The sequence below is a fragment of the Sphaeramia orbicularis genome, chromosome 8 (genome assembly GCF_902148855.1).
Source record: "Sphaeramia orbicularis chromosome 8, fSphaOr1.1, whole genome shotgun sequence".
Taxonomy (NCBI): Eukaryota; Metazoa; Chordata; class Actinopteri; order Kurtiformes; family Apogonidae; genus Sphaeramia; species Sphaeramia orbicularis.
Window position 1 is genome coordinate 17,054,331 of NC_043964.1, and position 27,555 is coordinate 17,081,885.

At 34.3% G+C, this 27,555-nt stretch overlaps 1 protein-coding gene across 1 annotated transcript in view; it reads left to right on the plus strand.

Moving 5' to 3' along the window:
- Positions 1-22,827, plus strand: part of LOC115424961 (lysine-specific demethylase 8-like) — a 29,125-nt gene extending 6,298 nt beyond the window's left edge. The window contains exons 2-8 of the mRNA XM_030142386.1: positions 587-1,060; positions 2,994-3,166; positions 9,800-9,932; positions 10,027-10,077; positions 22,207-22,356; positions 22,483-22,575; positions 22,652-22,827. Coding sequence (XP_029998246.1) covers positions 611-1,060; positions 2,994-3,166; positions 9,800-9,932; positions 10,027-10,077; positions 22,207-22,356; positions 22,483-22,575; positions 22,652-22,816 — 1,215 coding nt within the window. The 5' untranslated portion in view covers positions 587-610 and the 3' untranslated portion in view covers positions 22,817-22,827. The remainder of the gene's footprint in view (positions 1-586; positions 1,061-2,993; positions 3,167-9,799; positions 9,933-10,026; positions 10,078-22,206; positions 22,357-22,482; positions 22,576-22,651) is intronic.
- Positions 22,828-27,555: the final 4,728 nt, after the last annotated feature.

Consider the following 27,555-nt stretch of genomic DNA (forward strand, 5'->3'; position numbering starts at 1 on the left):
CCACCAGCAAAAGTTTTCACATACACGTGCTATTCAAAATCCAATATTTCTGAAAATATAGCTTCCACTGTCAAATAATATCAGTAGTCTGTGCACAAATGTATTAGCATTATTTCAACACAGTTCTATGCATTTCTTACAACTTTTTTTTCTTTGACAAAAATGGCCACTCATTTGACCCCCTAAGTAAATTTTAGCCGCTATAAATAATGACTCCAATTTTAAATCAAAATTTCATAGTAAAAAGTATCAGTATTGGATCGATATCGGCAAAACTAATCATAAATAAAATCGGATGGAAGCAAAAAAAATCAATTACTGCTTGTAATAGAGTCCCACGTTGCTGCTATAAAGTGTTATATAGTGTCGGAAAGCTCAGGATCTCAGCTTTCTGATGCAGTTTGAATTTTGCAGATAACGCAGACAGTTCAGGAGTTATAGTCATTTGAATGCCGTAAAGTGCAAAATGCGGCACCGGTGAGATCGCCGATGTTAAAGGGTTAAAGTGTCCATACTGTGTTTCAGGTAAATATAACTCCATCATCAGAGTGTCATCCTACTTCACCTTTATTGTCTGTCCCCACAGATTAACACCGACCCCCCCTCATCGATGACAGCGTTGTGGTCAAAACTCTCTGCCGTCCTTCCGCCAAACGAGGAAGAGTTTCCACTACAATTCAGCGACAAAGTGGAATCAAGTGTGGTGAGCGTGCTCCAACAGTCCAGGCGGCAGCTGTACAGCGACGCCACAAGCACCGACCGGACGCTCACCGCTCAGATCATTCTGGACCTTTCGTGGGAGAAACTCAACACGGGGACGTGGCGTGATGTTGACAAAGAGTGGAGATGTGTTTACTCCTATGGCTGCCTGTTCAAAGTGGCTGCACTGTGCCGGGAACATCCTTCAGCAGATGAGATCCTCCAGGGCATCAGGACTTGTGACATGGGTTTACTCATGGGTGCAGCCATTATGGATAATGTACTTCAAGTCCTTGTCCAGATCCTGCAGGAGGAAGTTAGGAAATCCACCAAAGAAGAGCATGAACACATTGCGAAAAAGGTCAGTGGTTTTGTGTATTAAACACAGATACATTTCTACATGAATTAACATGATATTCACGAAAGTTTTATTTATGTCGCCTCCAGTCATAACAATATTAATATATTCCCAACATATTAAGGCCATCCTTACAGTATTACAGATGAAAACCCAGCAGATATCCCTTAAAGCGAGCAACACAACATCACAAGCACATTTGTTTATCATGAAAGGAACAGAAACCAAAGTAGAAAGCTCAGTGTCATTATATAATGTTTATATTTTTCTCTGTGTGCAGCCATTAAAGCCTAAGGAGGAATAAAATACAGCATCCCTGTGTATCTCTCTCCTCTTTATCAAAACAAAAAGACTGAATATAAAGATATATAGAATAAAAGCAAAGTTTCTGGAGCTGCCATGTTGCTTTGAACAGTACAATCAGTTTTAACAGTGATAGGTTATTACAGATTTCAGTCACATTATTTAATTCATTTCTCCTACTTGTCTGAAAACACCTGCGATAAACCAAAACCTTCTGTCAGGTCGGTTTTTTACAGCTGATGAGCAGAAGAGTCTAGTTTCCTCTCAGATGAGTTCCAATACAATATGGTAATACAAAACGTAATAGAATTAAGCTAAAAAAAAAAAAACTATAACGCACTTACAGTTACTTTTGATTGTTTTATGCTTGTGCTGGATTTGACAACATTATATTAAATTTAGCGGAAAAAAAAGTGTTGTTTATTTCACATGGATCATGAAAAAAATATCAGGGAGAAAAGATGTGATGCACCAGATTTAGATTAAATCTCCATCTACAGTGCATGTGCAGGTAAGAACAAATATAAAACATCTGCATAATCCATAAGCACTGAATCCACTAAAAGTTCAAAATAGTAAGAAATCAACGAAAAATGAGCAAAATGAGATCTAGAATGGGGAAAAAAAAACAAATTCAATGCATTCTGGGGATCTAGATGAGAAAAATATGCATTAGAATACAAAAAGAGCAAAAAAATAATGCAAAATCAAAAAATGAACAAAACAGCAAAATGATTTAAATAATTAACAAAATACCCACAGGTTTTTTTAAGAGAAATTAAGAAATAATTGTAAAAAAAAAAAAAATTAGCCAAACGATTAAAGAAATTGGCAATATAAGTAAAAAATTTTAAGAATCAACAAAAAATAGTATAAAAAAAGGAAAATAAATAAAAAAAGGAAAATAAATAAATTAACAAAATACGCATAAAATTTTATAAAGTGGTTAAAAAGTAACAGCAAAAGTCAGCAAAATAATTTACAAATTAAGTCAAAATAATGACCCAAAAATAGCAAAAAAAAAAAGTAGTAAAACACTTAAATTAACAAAATAAAGACACAATTTTAAGAAAAATGAACAAATAATAGCAAAAGCTGCACAAAATAAATAAATGAACAAATTAAGTGCAGAATGAAAACATCAACTAAAAAAACAGCAAAAGATGAGCCTAGTAATTCAGGAAATTTTCAAAAAAAAGTGCAAAATAACAAAAAAAAAACGTAAATAATAAAAAAAGAACAAATAATTGCCAACTTGCCAACCTACGATGAACTGGCGACTTGTCCAGGGTGTACCCCGCCTTCGCCCCTATGTAGCTGGGATAGGCTCCAAGCGACCCCCGTGACCCTAGTGAGGATAAAGCGGGTTCAGAAAATGAATGAATAATTGCCAACTTAAACATCAAGCTCTTGTTGTTGTTCATCTCATCTTCGTCCGAAATTAAATTCACTCAAATGTACGTTCTTCCTTTGCAGATGTGAGAGTTAAGAATTGGATTATTGCAAAAATAACATTTCCCAAAGCCTCAACTCTGTGGAGGAACGTGTGTGTCTCCTTTTCCTCTGAGGAGCTTCAGCGGTGGAGTTGTTTTACCCAATTAAAATCCCTTTGTTGTCGGGCCATTATTCACAGAGAGTAAAGACCGAGCGCCCACGTGTTCCTGTGATCAAAGACGAGCAGGCCGTTCCCAGGATAAAGTGTCCATCACTGGAGAGCTTCAAGTCCGACTACCTGCTCCCACTCAGACCCGTTATACTAGAAGCCACCGCTGACCACTGGCCTGCGTTTAATGAACACCCCTGGAGGTTTGACGCCCTGCTTTTACCCCTGGTCAACACAATCTGCATCACACCCAGTCTCATTTTCATCACAATAGCTTCTTTTGTGTCCGTTCTGTTATGAATGCGTGTGTCGTTATCAGTATTAATAACACACACACAAAAAAAAAAACAAACCTGAAATCCAGTTTTAAATGATCACACAGTATCTGCGTTAGCATTTATCATAGTAGAAGTTTGTTTGATGTTTCATATTCAATAAGCTCTATGTTGAAAACTAAATATCTTATCTCCATGTTTAATACATGTATGAATAGGTCTCAGTAAGTACTTTCACATGACACGTGTTACAGTAAAAATTTGGGGGAAAATTATGAAAAAATCTGAAATAAAATATGAAAAAAATTTACTTTTTTTTTTCACTTTCCGCAAATGTATAAAATAGAGCCCGACCATTATGGGATTTTTGGGGCCGATACTGATATTGGGGCCTAAAAAAAGCTGATATCTAATATATCGGCCAATACCTGATATATTAGCTGTGTAACGGCGGGTAGCCATTACGTCCGGTGTTAATTATATTAGTATATTGAATAACTGTATGTAAGCGTTAACCCTTTCATGCCCAGTGGTCACTCCAGTGGACAGTTCTTCTCCAGCTGTTCTCTTGTATATTCATGGATTTTGTCGTTTGTTTTGTTGTTTGTGGACACTTATGCACCATCCCATACACTGACATTCATACCATTACTGTAACTTTGCTGTTCTTGATAAACCTTGATCTAGAGTAACATGTTTAAGTGTAAATCAAGTGCTTGCTATTGTTATAAGTCTGTAATTAACAATTAGTTTGTTTGTTTTTTAAGTTGGTTTTTTTTCATGTAGAAATGATATGTTATTACTCAAAAATCACCAAATTCACCCAAAAATTACCCTAAAACCAACTAAAAATGACTCAAAAACCACCTATAAATCACCCAAAAATGACCCCAAAACCACCAAAAAATTACTCAAAAAAACCACCTAAAAACCAGCCAAAAAACACCTAAAAATGACCCCAAAATCACCTAAAAATTAGTCAAAAACCACCTTTTTTTTGCATATTATCTCCATGAAGTGAGTACTGACTGGTATTAGCATGTTGAAATGTGAGAAAACTTCAGATTAGTAGCATTAAAAATGTCTGCTGAAGGTTCATACTGTCTTCCACATATAATTTTTGTAGTTAATTCATTTATCAGAGCAGTAGCATGATTGTCAGAGCAGGAATGAAAGTGAAAATGACACACTTTACTATTCCTCTAACTCTCTGGGCAGCACAGACACACAGGAGCAGTGAGCAACACATTCTCCGTAACAAAAAAGTTAATACATTGCTTTCATATTGGCCGATATTGATTAATCGGTGATACGCTATAATCGGTCGGGCTCTAGTACAAAACATGCTGTTCTCATAAGAAATTAATACTAAATGAAACATAGAGCTTTAGCTATGGTGTTAAACTACAATTGTGATTAATATTGGTTAAAAATGTTTAAATGATAAGTTTTTATGAACACAAATGTGGGACAGCAGTTTGTCACTTTATTTAATAGTCATAATAAAAGACTACTGGAACTATAACACTACAAATATACTAATAAACTTTTATTTAACATACATCTTACATCTGAAGTGATAGTTATATAGCTAATAGCAGAGCATATTTGACAAATAATGTGATTGTACATAACCTTTCTGTATTCTTGTACTGTCAAATGATTAGTTCCTACAGATTCACAAACTTAAAATATCACTGATACAAGAAAAAATATGATTATTAAAGTTAATAGTGCATTTACATATATGTCAGAAGTATAACTATATCTTGTTTTTCTACAAGTGATACTGACATTTTTAAACGGTTCCATAAAATAGAGCCTATTTTAGAAATGATAGGTGACACTGATGTTCTTTATCGCTTGATCTGGCCCAGAAGTGAAAAAGGAGCCTTAATGTTTTACTTACAGACTGGCTAGAGGAACAGTTTTACAGATACGGATGCACTTTATTGGTCCCCTAGTTGAATTTACACTTTAACAAACTCCTTGTTTATTTCACACGAGTCTGTTAATCAGCCCTTCACTCTAAATCAGACCCTCTGAGCTCCTGCCGCCTCCCAAAAAAACCCATGATGCTTTCAATGACCCGATGTCAGGACGCAATATCTGTAAACCGGCCCGTTCTTTTCACCATTTTCTATTAATATTAGTTTTTTAATATTAAAAAGTAGGAATATCAGCACATTACACACAGATTCCAGCAGGTTAAAGAGAACTAATAAATAAAACACTTTTAGCACTTACAGACTCAAAGAATCAAACCAAAACTGTTCTTAAACTCTGATGTAGTTTAAACAGGGTTCATACAGGTGCTTGAAATCTTTGAAAATGCTTGAATTTCAATGTTGTTTTTTCAAGGTCAGAAAAGTGCTTGAATTTTAGTTAAAGTGCCTGCAATTATAACTATATGATTTGTTGATTTATTTTGAATTTTAACTCAAGCCAAAGCGACTTACAGAAAGGTGATACATTTTTAAAAAAAATAGAAGTTTATGTCAAAAAAGAAGCAGGTGCTCTCAGGTAGAATCCAGGTACATTTTTATCTTAATCTTTGGCTCGGTGCGAGTTTGTCAGAAGAACGGCAAGTGGCTTCCATTTTTTTGGATAAAACTTTGTGTTCTTTAATTTCTAAACTTTTTGCTATTTTGAAACATCATTTTAGATGTTTATAGCATAATACAATATACATCCTTTTGATAGAAAGTGAAAAAAATAATCATGAGTATATATATTCCTTTAGATATGTATTTTACCTCAGTGATAAGGTGCTGTGCTTGAAAAAAAAAAAAAAAAAAAAAAGATCCTTAAAAGTGCTTGAATTTGACCTTGAAAAATGTGTGCAAACCCTGTTTATAGTACTGATTCTGCCAAAATAAATCAGAGTTCGGAATGTTTACCACCCTCTCATGGAGCTTTCCTGTCTGAAGTTGCCATTTTTTCCTAATTTGCAGTAAAACAAGACATTAAACAAACAGGATAATCTGCAGACAAAGTGAATGTGTCGAGCACAGACGAATGACTGGACGTAAAAGCACCACAGCCTTAATGCAAAATACCAATAATGCTACACTCTCTGATTTTACACTGGTGCACTCTGCATTTAAAATGAATATGTGCTTGAATTGAGTTTTTTGTTGTTTGTTTTATTTAGTACAACATAATGACAGTATGATCGGTGTGAACACATCAGGTGACAAATGCTGATAAACAATAAGAAACAATATTAACCCATCAGACTTATTATGTTTACATGCACATAATATCCTATTTTTTGCCCTTATTTTGAAAAAGACAAAATTACTAATAAGCTGTTTGACTAATGAATATTCCAGTATTCTAATATTCTCATTTAGATGCAGCTGTGTGTAGCCCAGTGTAATGTCTTTTTCCAAAGTTTGCCACTGGTGACAGATGTTCCACTGTGTGAACTCAGCCTCCTTCTTTCTGTCCTTCAAAAACTTTTTTGAAAAGGTCAGTTCTTGATATTTGGTGAGATTTGTTTGTTATCTGTTGACATCCTCTGTCATAATATGGAACAGTTTGTGTGTTTCTCCTTTCGACCTGAAATGTGGACTTTTCCTTGGAGCGTCCATCTCTACCATAGAGGATCTTTGTCTTTACTACAACTTTGCATAAACAATCCTTGAAGAACTGGAATAGTATTAGTATATCCCATGTATCTTAATTAGAAAATGCTCAGTTCCTTAAAAGGCCTAATGAGTCAGATCAAGCGAAAGTGAACATCAACACGAAAAAGTAAATTTGAACACATCATTTATCAACAGGGCTAATTTTTTAGCTACGGATCTCTATTTTATGGAACTATTATCGTTTTTAAAATACCACTTGTAGAAAAAAGGTTCCAACCGATTTTATCAATTGTACTTTTTATACTATAGCCATAGCTCGAATTTGATGCTAAAAATTTTATCCAAAAATTTGAAAATTTATTTGGTCTGTTGATTATATAAATGATTGTTAAGTTTTAAGTATGAGATTTTCATTATTTTGTGAATATTATTGATATTTATGAGTTTGAACATTTCTGAGTTGCTTAAAAGGCCCTGTCCACGTGTTACCACAAAAATACCAATTTTTAATTTTCAAGTTCCTTATAATTCAGATATTTGAGGGAAACTTTCAGAAAGTAATGATCTTTTGATACATTTTAGGTGATCCATACAATGATAAAGAGTCGTCCGCGTGTTACTATGGCAACCTGTCCATATATTTCCACATTCTCATGTCAATAAAACAGAGATTTTTCAATATTTTACTCCAAAATTTATTTTCCATGTAGTTGAACATAATATCTAAAAGGTTTTGTCCTACATGATTATCAGTTTCTGTCGAGAACCACATGTTCTGAATGTTTGTGTAAAGCTTAAAAAATGTATGTCTTTTTCAAGACCACGTGTTACCGAGCAGTAATTTGACATTTTTCACCTAAACATTTAATCTCCCCAAATTTTGTTAAACATAATGTTAAAGTACTTATAAATACCTACTCAAATATGTATAATAGATGCATATAAGTTACTCTGTTGACATGACAGAGACTGTTGAACACAAAATGTGTCCACGTGTTACCGCTTAATCGGACCCTAATTCAGAATATCCAAATGGAATATGCTGTTTACATATGACACATGACACCTGTCAAACTAGAAATATTGTCACATTCTTAATTAATCAGAGGCATCTACTGATTTTAAACTTATCCTATAAACATAATGAAATAATTCATTTCATGGTCATCAGATGTGACCCATTTGGACACTCAGAGGCTCCATAATGAACATGGAAACACCATCATCTTCTGCAACATTGATTCACCAGTAAAACCCATGTACCGTGACAAATGACAGTGGTTAAGAGCTCGCAGGATTCCCAAACCATATAAAGAAAAACTAAAATGAACCTTTGCCATGTCTGCATTTGAATAAATACCTAAAAAGTACAATACTTTATACAATACATACAATATGGCTAAAATTTGCTTAGAGGTCTTATTTCTATCTTTGTGCATAAGAAATCAGTATAAGTGAATCCCCAAAGGAACTTCGTGTTGGTAAATGCAAGTTATGGAAATGTACAGGATTTTAGTTCTGTTCAACATGTTGATGGTCATATGAACTATGTTTTCAGCTCAAAAATGTCCAGTTTCATCACAATTAATGCTATATTTTCATGTCACATATGGACAAGTTATATTTGAACTGAATTTACCTGAAAAACAAATATTCTATTCTATTAGATTCCCCAATTTTTCTTACCAGATTCTATCCTACATATCACATGTTTTATTTTTACAGGTTGCAATATGGAGTATGGTGCTGATCCATCCTGCTTATGTTACGCCAATACATACATTAAGAATGTCACACATCACTTTTTAAATCAACAGTTTTCTAATAATAAGCATTTTTATACAGAAATAACAATTCTATATTATTATGTACTCATTAGTATGATGATAAATTATACAATAAATAATTCTGATCCTAGTTTTTGCACAGGGATCATTTGTGGAAACGGTGACATGGCTGCCGAGCATCAGTATGATGGGATCCGTAACAACCATGTCACATCCGTCCACTGCCACATTTTGTGTTTTTGTGTCAGCTGTTATTGTTTTACATCCACAATACTAACATTTATGAATAAGAGGAGAATTAGCAATAGTAAGTCTATAAGTTTATTACTAATAAAGTACTGGTACTGACCAGAGCATCATGGGTAATGTCACGTCCGTCCACCAGCAAAAGTTTTCACATACACGTGCTATTCCAAATCCAATATTTCTGAAAATATAGCTTCCACTGTCAAATATCAGTAGTCTGTGCACAAATGGATTAGCATTATTTGAACACAGTTCTTACAACTTTTTTTTTTTGACAAAAATGGCCACTCATTTGACCCCTCAGTAAATTTTAGCCGAATACAATACTTTTTAATATATAATATGATATACGATATGATACAGATGCAGAACCAATATTTTCCAACACCCCTAAATATGATCATGTTTACATATACAGAATAAAAATCAGTAATCAGTGTTGTGGTTGACACAATCGGCCAAGCTGGACTCTGAGAATTTTGACATTTCTAGTTAAAATTTTTTTGAAAAAGACTAAAACCGAGTTATTTATTGTTAGATACTACAAAGTGTGATGTAACATATCATCACATATTGAGTCAGCATTTGACTTCAAGATGTGGTTAAGTGAAAGCAGCAAACAAAAAAGGGATTCAGTTGGGTTTATTCCTGACTTTAATGTTTGACACCAGAGTCTGACATAACTGCTTTTCCATTTAAGAATATCCTTCACTGTCCTCCCTCTCGCCGCTGAGTCCTGACAGCTGACTATTCACTCTGACATCTGACATACGGCTCCTGGCATCTGACTCTCCACTCTGATGGTGGAGGAGGACATCAAAATGTGCACGCATGACATGTTATTCAACACTGCTAGGATGTAGAGAAGCTGTATTTTTATGTAAATGATCCTGCTGTATTCAAATGTTTAATTCATTCCTTCCTTCCTGTAAAAGCGTAGAATACTTGAGGTCCGTCGCCGGGTGTCGGACGGTTCCCGTGGAGGTGGGGTCGAGGTACACAGACGAGGAATGGTCACAAACACTCCTCACCGTCAACGAATTCATCGATCAGTATGTTTTAAACAGAGTAAGTGCATCCTCATTGAGTCAGTTTCCATTTTTGACGCTGTATGAATGTTTATTTTCTGATTTTGTTTTCTCTTTGGGTTTAAATCACTCAGGACGGAGCCAAAGCTGTGGGTTACCTTGCTCAGCACCAGCTTTTCGATCAGGTAAAATTCATCATATTTACCTCTTACGGCCTGTGTTAAATTCAGCCACCCCCACCTCACCCCCCTTATTGCATCCACTTTGGAAACGATGAAATGATTACAAAAATAATCAGTTCATTAACTGATTTTTCAGTCGATATTTCCACCACTCCGAGGAGGGGAATTCTCCTTTCTCCCGGCTGTCATCCTCACAATACATCGCTTTCAACAGCATTGACTTTTCGTCCTAATTTTACCATCAGAGTCGATACGTCGTCTGGACTGAACTTTGAGAAAAAGGGCACCTTGTCAAACTAGAAACTGGCTCGGGGCATTTTAGGACATTTTATGGTCTCCTCTAGATAACTCATGCCCAAATTAAATTCCTCACATTTTTCTGAAGGCTAATGAATTTATTCCCGTCTCATTATGAAGAATAGTTTCTGAAATGGATGAAATATTAACATAATAGTAATTTTGAAGTCTCTTTAAACATATCGTAGTATGAAAGGAAAATACGTTGGCCTGTACCTTTTTTTCTTTGCGGTTTTTAATGATGTTATAAACAGTTTTAGATGAATTTTATATGGATTCTGTTGAACAAACTGGCATCATGCAGGGCGGAAATAAGGAAGTTGATTTGTACGTGTCAAAATCGGCTTTAACCTGAATATCCACAAGGATTTGGCAGCAAAAATCAATCCTCACCAACCTGCATGTTAAAATCACCAAACAAACTGCAGAAATACACATTTTCACAGCCTTTTCTGTCTCCAGTTAATTTCTCCGTCTATGATTTAATGAATTTTGATGTAACTGACCTGTTTAAATTATCCAAAGCCCAAAAGTTTGGTCACTGTGATTGACAGATGAATGTCTGCATCTGCCATGTTGTTTGTGTTTGATCAAGCATTAGGTTAGCTTCTGATTTTGCTCTTGTTTACTCAATAAAATATATTTTTCTTTCTGACAGACACCTCTGAAGTAGTTGTATCAAAGGAGTTACACTAACAAGTGTCAGAGGATTCTGCTTTGACATTTACAATACTTACAAAAATATAAATAGTATAATTTGCTGACAAGTTGCATTAGCTTAAGTTAGCATTAATTGCCATTGACTTATATGGTTTGCCAGCTAGCCTGCTAATTAGCTCAAGTAGCTGCTATCAATATGTTTATACATTTTGTTAGCCATTTTTTGTGCTTCAGTTAAAAATTCATATTTCTATTTCTATTTGGTTTCATATATATTTAGATTCGATTTCTTATTAATAATTTATGCATATTATATGAATGCTGAGTAATAATAGCAAAAATCAGTCCTCACCAACCTGCATGTTAAAATCACCAAACAAACAGCAGAAATACACATTTTCACAGCCTTTTCTGTCTCCAGTTAATTTCTCCTTCTATGATTTAGTGAATTTTGATGTAACTGACCTGTTTAAATTATCCAAAGCCCAAAAGTTTGGCTGCTGTGATTGACAGATGAGTGTCTGCATCTGCCATGTTGTTTGTGTTTGATTAGCATTAGCTTAGCTACTGATTTTGCTCTTGTTTACTCAATAAAATATATCTTTCTTTCTGACAGACACCTCCGAAGTAGTTGTATCAAAGGAGTTACACTAACAAGTGTCAGATGATTCTGCTTTGACATTTACAATACTTGCAAAAACATAAATAGTATAATTTGCTGACAAGTTGCATTAGCTTAAGTTAGCATTAATTGCCATTGACTTATATGGTTTGCCAGCTAGCCTGCTAATTAGCTCAAGTAGCTGCTATTAATATGTTTATACATTTTGTTAGAGCCATTTTTTTGTGCTTCAGTTAAAAATTCATATTTCTATTTCTGTTTGATTTCTTATTAATAATTTATGCATATTATATGAATGCTGAGTAATAATAGCAAAAATCAGTCCTCACCAACTTGCATGTTAAAATCACCAAACAAACAGCAGAAATACACATTTTCACAGCCTTTTCTGTCTCCAGTTAATTTCTCCGTCTATGATTTAATGAATTTTGATGTAACTGACCTGTTTAAATTATCCAAAGCCCAAAAGTTTGGCTGCTGTGATTGACAGATGAATGTCTGCGTCTGCCATGTTGTTTGTGTTTGATTAGCATTATCTTAGCTACTGATTTTGCTCTTCTTTACTCAATAAAATGTATTTTTCTTTCTGGCAGACAGCTCTGAAGTAGTTGTATCAAAGGAGTAACACTAGCAAGAGTGTCAGAGGATTCTGCTTTGACATTTACAATACTTGCAAAAACATAAATAGTATAATTTGCTGACAAGTGGCATTAGCTGAAGTTAGCATTAATTGCCATTGACTTATATGGTTTGCCAGCTAGCCTGCTAATTAGCGCAAGTAGCTGCTATTAATATGTGTATACATGTTGTTAGAGCCATTTTTTTGTGCTTCAGTTAAAACTTCATATTTCTATTTCTATTTGATTTCTTATATATTTAGATTCTATGTCTTATTAATAATTTATGCATATTATATGAATGCTGAGTAATAATAACAAAAATCAGTCCTCACCAACCTGCATGTTAAAATCACCAAACAAACTGCAGAAATACACATTTTCACAGCCTTTTCTGTCTCCAGTTAATTTCTCCGTCTATGATTTAATGAATTTTGATGTAACTGACCTGTTTAAATTATCCAAAGCCCAAAAGTTTGGCTGCTGTGATTGACAGATGAATGTCTGCGTCTGCCATGTTGTTTGTGTTTGATTAGCATTATCTTAGCTACTGATTTTGCTCTTCTTTACTCAATAAAATGTATTTTTCTTTCTGGCAGACAGCTCTGAAGTAGTTGTATCAAAGGAGTAACACTAGCAAGAGTGTCAGGATTCTGCTTTGACATTTACAATACTTGCAAAAACATAAATAGTATAATTTGCTGACAAGTTGCATTAACTGAAGTTAGCATTAATTGCCATTGACTTATATGGTTTGCCAGCTAGCCTGCTAATTAGCGCAAGTAGCTGCTATTAATATGTGTATACATGTTGTTAGAGCCATTTTTTTGTGCTTCAGTTAAAACTTCATATTTCTATTTCTATTTGATTTCTTATATATTTAGATTCTATGTCTTATTAATAATTTATGCATATTATATGAATGCTGAGTAATAATAACAAAATCAGTCCTCACCAACCTGCATGTTAAAATCACCAAACAAACAGCAGAAATACACATTTTCACAGCCTTTTCTGTCTCTAGTTAATTTCTCCATCTATGATTTAATGAATTTTGATGTAACTGACCTGTTTAAATTATCCAAAGCCCAAAAGTTTGGCTGCTGTGATTGACAGATGAATGTCTGCGTTTGCCATGTTGTTTGTGTTTGATTAGCATTAGCTTAGCTACTGATTTTGCTCTTGTTTACTCAATAAAATATATCTTTCTTTCTGACAGACACCTCCGAAGTAGTTGTATCAAAGGAGTTACACTAACAAGTGTCAGAGGATTCTGCTTTGACATTTACAATACTTAAAAAAACATAAATAGTATAATTTGCTGACAAGTTGCATTAGCTTAAGTTAGCATTAATTGCCATTGACTTATATGGTTTGCCAGCTAGCCTGCTAATTAGCTCAAGTAGCTGCTATTAATATGTTTATACATTTTGTTAGAGCTATTTTTTGTGCTTCAGTTAAAAATTCATATTTCTATTTATATTTGAGTTCTTATATATTTAGATTCGATGTCTTATTAATAATTTATGCATATTAGATGAATGCTGAGTAATAATAGCAAAAATCAATCCTCACCAACCTGCATGTTAAAATCACCAAACAGACAGCAGAAATACACATTTTCACAGCCTTTTCTGTCTCCAGTTAATTTCTCCTTCTATGATTTAGTGAATTTTGATGTAACTGACCTGTTTAAATTATCCAAAGCCCAAAAGTTTGGCTGATGTGATTGACAGATGAGTGTCTGCATCTGCCATGTTGTTTGTGTTTGATTAGCATTAGCTTAGCTACTGATTTATACATTCTTGTACTTGTTTACTCATTAAAATATATTTTTCTCTCTGACAGACACCTCTGAAGTAGTTGTATCAAAGGAGTGACACTAGCAAGAGTGTCAGAGGATTCTGTCTTGACATTTACAATACTTACAAAAAATGAATAGTATAATTTGCGAACTAGCTGCATTAGCTGAAGTTAGCATTAATTCCCACTGTCCCACTGACTTATATGGTCTGTCAGCTAGCTTGCTAATTAGTTCAAATATCTATGAATGAATGAATGAATGGTTTATTTTTGGTTTGCACATTAATAAACACACACAATAAACACAAAAACAAAAAAAAGGAATAGATTAGAAGCAAAAGCTTATTTTTTGGCAATCCTTTTCACCTGACACGCTGTTTACATTAAATTAAATGTGTACATCATCGAGGATTCGCATTATAACAAATGAATCAATAACAACGAAGACACATCTACCATCTCCACTTAATATTACTGAATGATCTTATACTTAAGACATTTTTTAAACTGCTGCTATTAATATGTTTATACATTTCATGACTTTAGTAGTGTGTTATCAACCATGAGTCAAAGTCAAAATCGGCTTTATTTTCAATCAAACTATATATTCAGCTCATACAGAGGATTGAAATTGTGTTCTAAGACCCACGGTAAACAATAAGTAAAAAATATAAACTTCTAGCATTAAGCATCAGTAAAAAATAAAAACTACGGGTATGCAAAATAATATATCAAGTCAGTAAATATAACAAGTTAAAGCATATAATAAGTAAAATTGCATGTAGTGCAATTGTAAGTATTAATATTTATTCAGTTTCTTTCCTCGCTCTTCTCCAACTCCAGCTCATTGTTTTCACAGAACCAACTTTTTTTTTTCTGTTTCTGTTTTTCATTTGGCTCCTGTATTCAGTCTGCTGCAGTACTGTGTCAGTGACTCTATAAAACACATCTAGTTTTTATTCCACCATTTTACATGCGATGATAAAGAGCAATGGAAATGAATGAAGATGATAAACAAAGAACAAGAGAAAAAAAAAAAGTTTGGCTTCAGCTAATGTTAGTGCATTAACAAAGTAAGATTAGTTCCAACTGCATCTGGACTGGAACTGTATGGATTCTCCTGACAAAGAATAAGGTGTTTCACATCCTCACATTTCGTGTTTCATTTGTCGGCCCTGTATCTGTGCTGTCCAACTCAGTGTAAAGTAAATAAAGTAACGATTTATGTCTATGTACACAGCTGAGCATGAAGTTGAAGCGATGCACTGCAGTAAACGGACCGGAGGCATAGACACTTAAAATCGACTGCTAGTAAAAACACTGACTATGGAAATGTATGTTTCACCGTATTTGAGTTAAATTAATGAATTTAGCTCCTTGTGAACATTATGGTGCCTGAGTTTTATGTCAGACATCAGACAGTGGTTGGTATCAGAGAGGGTTTGTCCTCAATGTAAATACAGATTGTGGTCAAACTAAATGTTAAGGGCATCAGATGATTCTAATTTCAATAATTTCTCATTATCTCCTGTTCTAAACCTCACATCATAACATCAATGACCATTACTTTTAACAGCTAAAATTTACTTAGGGGGTCAAATGAGTGGCCATTTTTGTCAAAAAAAAAAACAGTTGTAAGACATGCATAGAACTGTGTTGAAATAATGCTAATACATTTGTGCACAGACCACTGATATTATTTGACAGTGGAAGCTCTATTTTCAGAAATATTGAATTTGGAATAGCACGTGTATGTGAAAACTTTTGCTGGTGGACGGATGTGACATTACCCATGATGATCTGGTCAGTACCTGTACTTTATTAGGAATAAACTTATATACTTACTATTGCTAATTCTCCTCTTATTCATAAATGTTAGCAGCTGACACAAAAACACAAAATGTGGCAGTGGACGGATGTGACATGGTTGTTACAGATCCCATCATACTGATGCTCGGCAGCCATGTCACCGTTTCCACAAATGATCCCCGTGCAAAAACTAGGATCAGAATTATTTATTGTATAGTTTATCATCATACTAAAGAGTAAATAACAATATAGAATTATTTCTTTATAAAAATGCTTATTATTAGAATTGATAGAATTGATTTAAAAAGTGATGTGTGACATTCTTAATGTATGTATTGGCGTAACATAAGCAGGATGGATCACCACCATACTCCATATTGCAACCTGTAAAAATAAAACGTGATATGTAGTATATAATCTTGTAAGAAAAAACTGGGGAATCTAAAAGAATAGAATATTTGTTTTTCAGGTAAATTCAGTTCAAATATAACTTGGCCATTTGTGACATGAAAATATAGCATTAATTGTGATGAAATTGGACATTTTTGACCTGAAAACATAGTTCATATGAGCATCAACATGTTGCAACAGAACTGAAATCCTGTAAATTTGCCTAACTTGCATTTACCAACACAAAGTTCGTTTGGGGATTCACTTATATTGATTTCTTATGCACAAAGACAGAAATAAGACCTCTAAGCAAATTTTAGCCATTCATCATCCAATAAACCTACACTACAAACAAAAAGTTTCTGATATTTCTTTTTTTTTTTTTGTCTTTTTTTTGTCATTTTTGCCATTTGTAAATAAAACTATGTCTGCTCATTAAAAAAAATGTGTTTCCATTCAGTTCACACAAAAAAGAAAAAAGCGCCCTGCAAGAATCCCAACTGAAAAAAATAGCCCAAAAATTAAAAATATCCTTAACTTTTTGTTTGTAGTGTAGGTATTAACTATTGTATTAATAACAGTATAATAATGTCTGGTGGAAATGCGCTATATTTTTACTAGGAATGGACAACATAGCCACTGACATTTTTTTCAATGTTATGGATTAATAATTGATTTTTCCATCTGCGTGAACTCAAGACACAAGTGTCTTTATTAGATCTATGACCATACATCTGCAGTACCAGCAAACAATTATATAACAAAATGCAGCACTTGCAAGAATGTTAATATGCTTTATTTGTTAAAAAAAAAAAAAGAAAGATTTTAATTAAAATAGAGCTCCTCTTATAGACAACAGGGTTACGATAATCACATTACAACAAACGAACAGGTTGTGTTTTTGAATATTTGTTCCCACAAGAAAGCTCTCCAGAGGAAGAACTAACCTCGATTTTTGTCACTTAGGCATTTTTGACAATTTTCACAAAGTAAAAACTTGATTGAAGAGAATTAATTTGCTTGCTCGGCTTTATCTTCAGTGTAATACTGTCTGTTTGGGTTGTGTGTAATTATGCTAATAGAGGAATCCCTCAGCTAGTTCTAGTCTGTATTCTACAGTACATTTCAATAAGGAAAGTTAGAAGTTTAGTAAATGCAAATTAAAAAAGGAAAATTGAAATTAACTTCTGGCTTGTGTTTCATTGAAGACAGTATGAAGACAATGTCAAACCATCTCTGATGTGCTTCAGACTTTCAGGAAATAATATTATCACAAACTGCCTACAATAATATTAAGGATGTGTACAAGAGGGAAACAACTAATGTATTACATGCAGTTAGTTAATACTCTATTAAATGTAGTTTGGATGAAGATATAAACTTCATATTTTGTGCATATATTAATGAAAACATGTTTTTCTAGTGATGTAAAGGCTTTTATGGTAGATGTCATATATCACAGGTGTAAAACATGCGGCTCGTGGGCCAAAACCGGCCTGCCAAAGGGTCCGGTTCAGCCCATGGGATGAATTTATGAAAAGCAAAAGTTGCACTGAAGATATTAACAATCAAGGATTATTATTTTAGTTCAGGTTCCACATTCAGACCAGTATGATCTAAAGTGGGTCAGACCAATAAAATACTATCATAATAACCTATAAATAATGACGACGGCAAATTTTTCTCTTTGCTTTAATATTTAAAAAAAGTAAAATTACATGAATATGTTTACATTTACAAACTATACTTTCACAATAAATGTGAATAACCTGAACAAATATGGACAACCTAGAGAAATAAGTGTAATTTTAACAATATTCTGCCTGTCACTAAATGTTTTGTGTTGTAGTAGATCCACTGTGATCTGTAAGTTTAAAGTATGTGTGTACATGATAAACCGAGACAGAATATTTTTAAAATTGCACTTGTTTTTATTTAAGACATTCCAAGGTCACATTTTTAAGGAAACTTTGTAGATGTAAACATTTTCATAATGTAATTTTATTTAATTTTTTTTTTTTTTTTTTTCACCATTGTTATTTTACTGGTCCGGCCCACTTCAGATCATACTGGGCTGAATGTCACCCCTGAACTAGAATGTGTTTGACACCCCTGTCATATCCTACTAAAAATGCACATCGTCCGACTGATGTTGCAACACGGGAGGGCGTTTGTACAAATTTTCCTCTGCCTTCACAGGCCCGATCGCCGCCAAACTTGCCAAATGAATAGAAACATTACCTGACTGTCTACTAGGCACCATTTTATGTCCGTTTTCAAATGTTGTGAGGTCTTCTGGGCGATTTTAGCCTCTCATGCTATGGTACAATGGCACCACGAGTACAATGCTGCTAGTTTGAACAATATGCATTTGATATAAAGGTGTGAAAAGTTCTCATTTTAATGCTTTATAAATAGGAAAATGTTTCTTCCTCTCAAAAAAATAGTTACTCAGACTAGTACTACAACATGACAAATAAATACCAAAAGTTGAAAGATCTAGTGTTTCAATGTAATCTGAAACACAAATGATTTTTACCTCTCGACCATGGACCGCAGGAGTAAATAAAAGAATGTGAAGCTGTTCGATGAGTTCTTTGGGCGTCGACCTTGACCTTTATTTAAGGTCAAATAGGGGTTAATGTGTTAAATCGGGACAGCAATGTTGACCTACATTTTTCAGGTTTTCCAGGGGGCAGTGCATGGTCATAGGGGCAGATGGGAGAAGCACAGATGAGGGGAGGGGGTGGTAGGACTGGTAGGGGGAACAGGGGGTAACAGGGGTTTAGGTACCGGGCAGAACTTGGGGGTCATCACAATGTTCAATGTTGGTCTTGTTTTTTTCCCCGACTGTTTTAGGCAGTCTAATTTGGCTAATATGCAACTGTGACTCTTCTTTTTTAAAGAAGTTTTAACACATCTTGGATAATTCCTGAAAATTTCATGCATCTATCATGAACAGTTAAAAAATGATTTATTTAGCTTTGCACCTTTTTCTGAACCATTTGGTTTTATGATAAAATCAGTTTCACATCCCATTTTCTAAAACCAGATATCTGTAAAACTAATGAAGATACAAAGGTGATGTTTTGTCTGGTCTTTCCTATGAATAATAACATTATTATTATTGTTATTATTATTATTATTAATTATTATTATTTATTATTATTATTATTATTATTATCATTATTATTATTTTACCATTGAATTTCCCCATTGTGGGATCAATAAAGTCTAATCTAATTTTCTTAATGTTTGAAACAAATTCCAGATGGTCAGTCCAGCAATATTTTTTAAAATCTTGTGGTTTGAGTTGGATTTATGCACACAATCAAACGACAGAACATTCAAGAAAAATAACTAATAATGAGTGAAAATAATGAAACAATATGATCTGATTAGGATGTAAACAGGTGAGGGGCTGAGAATCACCAGTTTGTCAACAAATGTATGAGAAAAATATCATAGGATGTGGATATTTCAACCTCTAGGGGAAGAATGTGTAAAAATTCAAGGAATCTATTCTTCAAATCACTTCCATTCTTTTCTTGTGATTGATGGACGCCCCCCACCCCTCTTCCTCCTTTCCTTTTTTTTTTTTTAATTATCATAATATTTCTCTTCGTGTTTTTATATATTTCATTTTACTTAATTACTTATTTTTTATGCATGTTTTTATGTTTTTTTTTTTTAATGTAGGTTTGCTTACTTCTAGTATACTTTGTTTAAAAAATGATCTTTTTGTGTGATGCACAAACAACTTAGATAGATAGATAGATAGATAGATAGATAGATAGATAGATAGATAGATAGATAGATAGATAGATAGATAGATAGATAGATAGATAGATAGATAGATAGATAGATAGATAGATAGATAGATTTTCATCTTTGACAGGCTTGTACACAGCAACACACTAAAAACACAAACAATTTAACAAAACACATTGAAAAAAACGGCTTTCTGGTGCAGTCATGCTAAAAAGGAGCAGGGGTGCATTTCAAAACAGCAAAGTGTTCATTTTAGATTCATTTTCAATTTTAGGCTCATTTATCTGTTTATTTCCTGAAATGTTATTTTTCTGTCTTTAATGTGCCATATTTTTCAATAAAAAATATTTATTTAAAAAAAATCGAGGAATCTGGATGCATTTCAGTGTGTTACAGGCAAGGGTTGGAAAAAACACAGTAAAACAGTTTGAATGCCATAAGTCACAGGTGTCAAACATGCGGCCCGGGGGCCAAATCCAGCCCGCCAAAGGGTCCAGTCCGGCCCATAGGATGAATTTGTAAAATGCAAAAATTACACTGAATTCAAGTTCTACATACAGATCAATCAGATCTCAACTGGGCCAGACCAGTAAAATAGTATCATAATAACCGAAAAATAATGACAACTGTAGATTTTATATTTGTTTTAGTGTAAAAAAGTAAAATTATATGAAAATGTGTATATTAACAAACTATCCTTGTACAAAAACATGAATAACCTGAACAAATATGTACAACCTGAAATGTCTTAAGACACAAGTGTAAAACATGCGGCCCGGGGGCCAAAACCGGCCCGCCAAAGGGTCCAATCTGGTCCGTAGGATGAATTTGCAAAGTGCAAGTTAAGGCATCAAACTCAAAAGTAATATCATAATAACCTGTAAATAATGACAACACCAATTTTTCTCTTTGATTTAGTGCAAAAAACATTAAATTATAAAAAAAAAATGTTTACATTAACAAACTAACTATTAACAATAACACGTGAATAACTTGAACAAAATGAAGAAATGAAGAAAATTAAGTGCAATTTTAACAATTTTCTGCCTGTTACTAAATGTTTTTGTCCATATGTATAAATGATAAGTTGAGGCATATTATTGATAAAACTGTACTTTTATTTCTTAACAAATTCCATTTTTTCAGGTTATTCACATCCTTTTTGTTTGGATAGTTTGTAAATGTAAATATTGGCGTAACTGAATGTTATTTTTTGCACTAAAACAATTTGGAGTTGTCATTATTTATTGGTTATCATGCAATTATTTTACTGGTCCGGCCCACTTTATATCATGTTAGGCTGAATGTGGCCACTGAACTAAAATGAGTTTGACGCCCCTGTCTAAAGAGAAGTAAATGCAATTTTACCAATATTCTGTCTGTTACTAAATGTTTTGTGTATTTGTAATTGTAATATAAGTTATAACGCACACGTGCAAAAGAAAAACTGATAAAGTGAGGCAGAATATTGTTTTTCTGAAAATTGCTCTTGTTTTTCTGAAGACATTTCAAGTTCGAGTTTCAAGTTCATTTAATTCATTTTTAGGGAAACGTTGTAGATGTAAACATTATAATGTAATTTTACTTTTTTCACTGTTATTCTTTTACTGGTCCGGCCCACTTGAGGTCATATTGGGGTGAATGTGGCCCCTGAACTAAAATGAGTTTGACACCCCTGTCTTAAGAGAAGTAAATGCAATTTTACCAGTATACTACCTGTTATTAATTGTTTTGTGTATTTGTAATCGTAACATAAATTATAACGCACATGTGTAAAGGAAAAACTGATAAACTGAGGCAGAATATTGTTTTTATTAAAATTGCTCTTGTTTTTCTTAAGACATTTCAAGTTCGACTTTCAAGTTCATGTTATTCATTTTTAGGGAAACGTTGTAGATGTAAACATTATAATGTAATTTTACTTTTTTCACTGTTATTCTTTTACTGGTCCAGCCCACTTGTGGTCATACTGGGGTGAATGTGGCCCCCGAACTAAAATGAGTTTGACAACCCTGCCATAAGTAAATACAAGGTAAAAAGGGAAAAGTCACGTTTCTTTAATGATTTTAATTTACCGCCGCCTCGTTTTACTGCCATGTTTATGAGAAGACACGACTTTAGTGTTAAACCCCCCCCTGATGGTTTTGATTGATGCCTCCTCAGATACCAGAACTAAAAGAAGACATCCGCATCCCTGATTACTGCTGCCTGGGCGACGGCGACGAAGACGACATTACCGTAAACGCCTGGTTCGGGCCCGGAGGTACCGTGTCGCCGCTTCACCAAGACCCTCAGCAGAACTTCCTAGTCCAGGTGACACGGGTCAAACTGATCCAGTTCATGTCATATGTCACAGATCCATCACATGATTGAAGTTTGTTTACCGCAAGGGATTTCTTTTCTTTTTTTTTTTTTCTTTTTTTTTCATCTATACATCAGGTTGTGGGAAGCAAATACATTCGCCTATATTCCCCTGAGGACACAGACAAGCTCTACCCTCATCAATCATCGCTCCTTCACAATACCAGTCAGGTGGGATTGACAGTCCATAGAGATAATGCATGTCAACCCTGCAAAATGAATGCAGTATTTCCAATTTCTACTGCAGGTGGAGGTGGAGAATCCAGACACGGAGCGGTTCCCAGAGTTTGCCAGGGCTCCGTATCTCGAATGCGTGTTACAGCCTGGAGACGTGCTGTTCATCCCCGTCCAACACTGGCATTATATTCGCTCTCTGGAACTCAGCTTCTCTGTCAGTTTCTGGTGGTCATAATAAAAAATAAAAAAAGTCACGGTAACACTTTATTTGAAGGTCTAGGTTATAATGCATTAAGCGCACATTTATAATGCATTATAAAAGTCATTACAACAGTTTATGATCATGTACAACAACTTATACCGAGGTTAATAAAATATTATAAGTGTAGGCATAATGTATTATAAATTCAGCTTTCATAATGTTTTATACGTCCATACCAAAGCAGTGTGAAGGAATTTATTTTTTTAGGTGGGGAACTTTTGTTAGGTTTTGTCACTGGTCCCTATACCCATCTATTTTAGGGATTTCATATTTATTAAAAAAAACAAACAAAACTATGTGTTTGAATTAACAAAGGTTTAGAGCTGCCACATTATTTTTTATTTATGTACAAAGCAACATGTAACACTCATATTTACTGTTTCTGTTCTTTTAACCCCTTTAGTCCTATCAGCCCGCCGGCGGGCCGAAAAAATTATATTAATATTCATTCATTCATTCATTTTCTGAACCCGCTTTATCCTCACTATGGTCACGGGGGTCACTTGGAGCCTATCCCAGCTACATAGGGGCGAAGGCGGGGTACACCCTGTACAAGTCGCCAGTTCATCGCAGGGCTGAACATTTAGAGACAAACAATCACTCTCACATTCACACCTATGGGCAATTTAGATTAACCAATTAACCTATCGGTGCATGTCTTTGGATGGTGGGAGGAAGAACCCGGAGAGAACCCACGCAGACACGGGGAGAACATGCAAACTCCGCACAGAAAGGTCCCACCCCCCATCGACTGGTGTTTGAATCGAACCCAGGACTTTCTTGCTGTGAGGCACGAGTGCTAACCACTGCACCACCGTGTCGCCCCCATATTAATATTCATCTACTATAAAAATATAATAAATCAGGACAATGGATGTTTTTTTTCAACTTTTGCTCAAAGTTTAGACCCTAATGTTAATAAAAGTACATCAAAAGTGTATTTTTGTGCAAACTTTAATGTTCAAACATGATTTTTAATCTTTGTGGGGTGAAATATACGCTATTAAAAATCTCCGAGATGAACAATTAATTTATGCATATCATTGTCAATTCAGCCAAAAAAAAACAGGCGAGGATAAAAAATTCTAATTTCTCTTTTAGTTTGTTACAGTTTACTCAGGCATAGTAATAGATACAATATTTTAGACAATGGGAATAGATTCTGTGAGGTCTCTAAATGACCATAGACACCAAGAACATCCATATGAACCTTATTATTGTAAGTACAGGGTGACCCAAAAAAACAGGAATTTTTGAAGTGCGTATTGGCAGACATGAGCAAGTGGCAGCACTGCGAGACAGTGACCTTGAGCAAGTAAACACACCCCCATTTTAGTAACCATTGGCGGCTGTGCGAGAATTGTTCGGTAACCATGTGATCTCAAGATTCGGTAACGTTCCCTGGCCCCCTAGATGGCCAGATTTGTCCGTTTGTGATTTTTTCTTGTGGGGCTATCTCAAGAGTAAAGTGTACACGACTCGACCAAGAACTCTGGATGAGTTAAAACAGAGAATTGAGGATGAAATTCACAGTATCCCAGCTGAGATGTTGCAGCGGTCAATGAGGAATCTCAACAGCAGATTTCAATAATGCATCCATACAGGAGGACGCCATCTACAGGAAGTAATTTTTTAAAAATGAAAATTCCATCATTGTTTCTTAAATGGCATGTTTTAAGGTTTCAATTACTATGAATAAAATATTTTTCTTCCATCACTCTTGGTTTTATTGGATTGTTAAAAAGTTCCTGTTTTTTTTTGTGTCACCCTGTATTATAAGTAATTCTTCATTTACTTTGGGTATGTCTTTTTAGGTGTTTTTCCCCTGAAAATATGGTCAGGGTCAAACAGGTTAATGTTTTTTTGTTTTCGCAAAATAAAGAGTTATTAAGAACACTTTGTATAATTTTTGACTTACACTTTACTTAGAGCCGGCAGATACTGCTCATACGTCATCTTTTTTTTTTTTTTTTTTTAATTCATACGTCATCATTACTTGTGTTATAATATCATACAATTGCTAATAACCTTATACAGTGTTGTCACTTTACTAAAAGCTCTGAAAGTCATCCTGTAACTTATTATTGATGTTTATGATAAGGCATTATTCAGTTTCAGAAACTACATGTCAGAGCAGTTCTCTGTGTCTTTATAACTGGCTAGAGTTATGATGGTTTTAATGTGTTCTGTAACCCAGGACTGGAGATTCTTCCTTCAAACACTGTTGTCACTTTGGTATGGAGGTATAAAACATTATGAAAGCTGAATTTATAATACATTACGCCTACACTTATAATACTTTATTAAGTTGTTGTACATGATCATAAACTGTTGTAATGACTTCTATAATGCATTATAATGTCTTATGAATGTGCGCTAAATGCATTATAAAGTAGACCTTCAAGTAAAGAGTTACCAAAGTGACTTAGTTGCAAAAAAAAAAAAAAAAAAAAAAACCTTTCCATCATGGTTTTTAACTAATGCGAGGGTAATTCTCATAAATACCAGGACAACCACGTTTCGCACAAACCTTTGATCCATGAACAATGAACACACGGCGCTGAATGATTAGTTCAATTGAGCTGCTGATGATTGCAACTGCATCTATTGTGTGTGGAAAACTACCAACGGAGGAGAGAAAAACAAATGAGCATTTTAAAACTGCTGTGCTCATTTCATTCCGCATATCATTAACAGGGGGTTGTTAGTTGTCTAATATGATAGGATATGTTTTTCCTTTCAAATTGGCTTATTTAATTGCGTGCTCAACCTTATTCCTACAAATACTCACAGATGTATGATTTCCATAATACATGGAAATGAAGCGAGTCTTCAAATTTAATAACTGAGCCGAGCTACAGGTGCAGAAACGCGCCGATAACAAACATGCCTCTGTGCTTTAAACTGACAGTCCGAGGCCGTCGAGCAAGTCACAGATGAAAATTAATAAATCAAATGGATTAATCCCCCGAGCGAGGACGGACTTTGAAAGTAAAATCATCCCATCGGTTAAGTACCCCGACAGCGGTACAACTCCCATCTCGAACCCAAAACACAAAAGCTTCTCTCCACCGACTACAAAGACAGCAGCGTTTTTCGTTGTAGATTTCAGACCTCTGACAAGCCCCAGTCGTGTGTCCCGTAGGTCCATTTCAATCAAACCTGCTAATTAGCATGAAGTATGTGAGGATGTGGCACAATTAAGTAGATCAGGACTGATGTACACATTTGATCTGCTTTTTCAACCAAATTCACACAGAGCTAAAGTGGTGTTTGGGGAAATTAAGCCTGCACAAAGCACAAGCACGCCACAGTTGTGTTGTCTCGTTTGGATGTATGAAAAAAAAAAGACAAGAGCTTAATTCTGTTAGTTTTTCATGAGTGTTAGTCATATTAACAATGCAATAAAATTAACTTTAATGGGCTTTAACTCGGCTAAAATTTGCTTATTTATGTCTTTGTGCGTAAGAAATCAATCTAAATGAATTCCCAAAGGAACTTTGTGTTGGTAAATGCAAGTTATGCAAATTTACAGGATTTCAGTTCTGTTGCAACATGTTGATGCTCATATGAACTATGTTTTCAGCTCAAAAATGTCCAGTTTCATCACAATTAATGCTATATTTTCATGTTACAAATGGCCAAGTTATATTTGAACTGAATTTACCTGAAAAACAAATATTCTATTCTTTTAGATTCCCCAATTTTTCTTACAAGATTCTATCCTACATATCACGTTTTATTTTTGCAGGTTGCAGTATGGAGTATGGTGCTGATCCATCCTGCTTATGTTACACCAATACATACATTAAGAATGTCACACATCACTTTTTAAATCAACAGTTTTCTAATAATAAGCATTTTTATAAAGAAATAACAATTCTATATTGTTATTTACTCTTTAGTATGATGATAAACTATACAATAAATAATTCTGACACTAGCTTTTGCACAGGGATCATTTGTGGAAACGGTGACATGGCTGCCGAGCATCAGTATGATGGGATCTGTAACAACCATGTCACATCCGTCCACTGCCACATTTTGTGTTTTTGTGTCAGCTGTTATTGTTTTAGATCCACAATACTAACATTTATGAATAAGAGGAGAATTAGCGATAGTAAGTCTATAAGTTTATTACTAATAAAGTACTGGTACTGACCAGAGCATCATGGGTAATGTCACGTCCGTCCACCAGCAAAAGTTTTCACATACACGTGCTATTCCAAATCCAATATTTCTGAAAATATAGCTTCCACTGTCAAATAATATCAGTAGTCTGTGCACAAATGTATTAGCATTATTTCAACACAGTTCTATGCATTTCTTACAACTTTTTTTTTTGACAAAAGTGGCCACTCATTTGACCCCCTAAGTAAATTTTAGCTGAACTGTATAATGTTATATTTTGCTAAACCCACTTTTATTAGTCTTTGGTTCATTTATTTGTGTATTTGGATCCTAATAGTTCATAAAGTTTGAATTTGAACCCTCCAGGTGCTGCAAAGTTATTTTTTATATTCATTCTGGCAAAAATCCAGTGGATGTCTACATCATGTTTCAATCCCTGCTTAATTTGTTACGTTTTATAACTAGTTACATCACAACATTTGCACATATAAGGTCAAGACTTCAGATGAACGTTTCTCCGAGTACGCCATAATTGTCAGCAGCAGCGGTTGTAGTAAAAACTGAAAGTATGTCCAAACTTC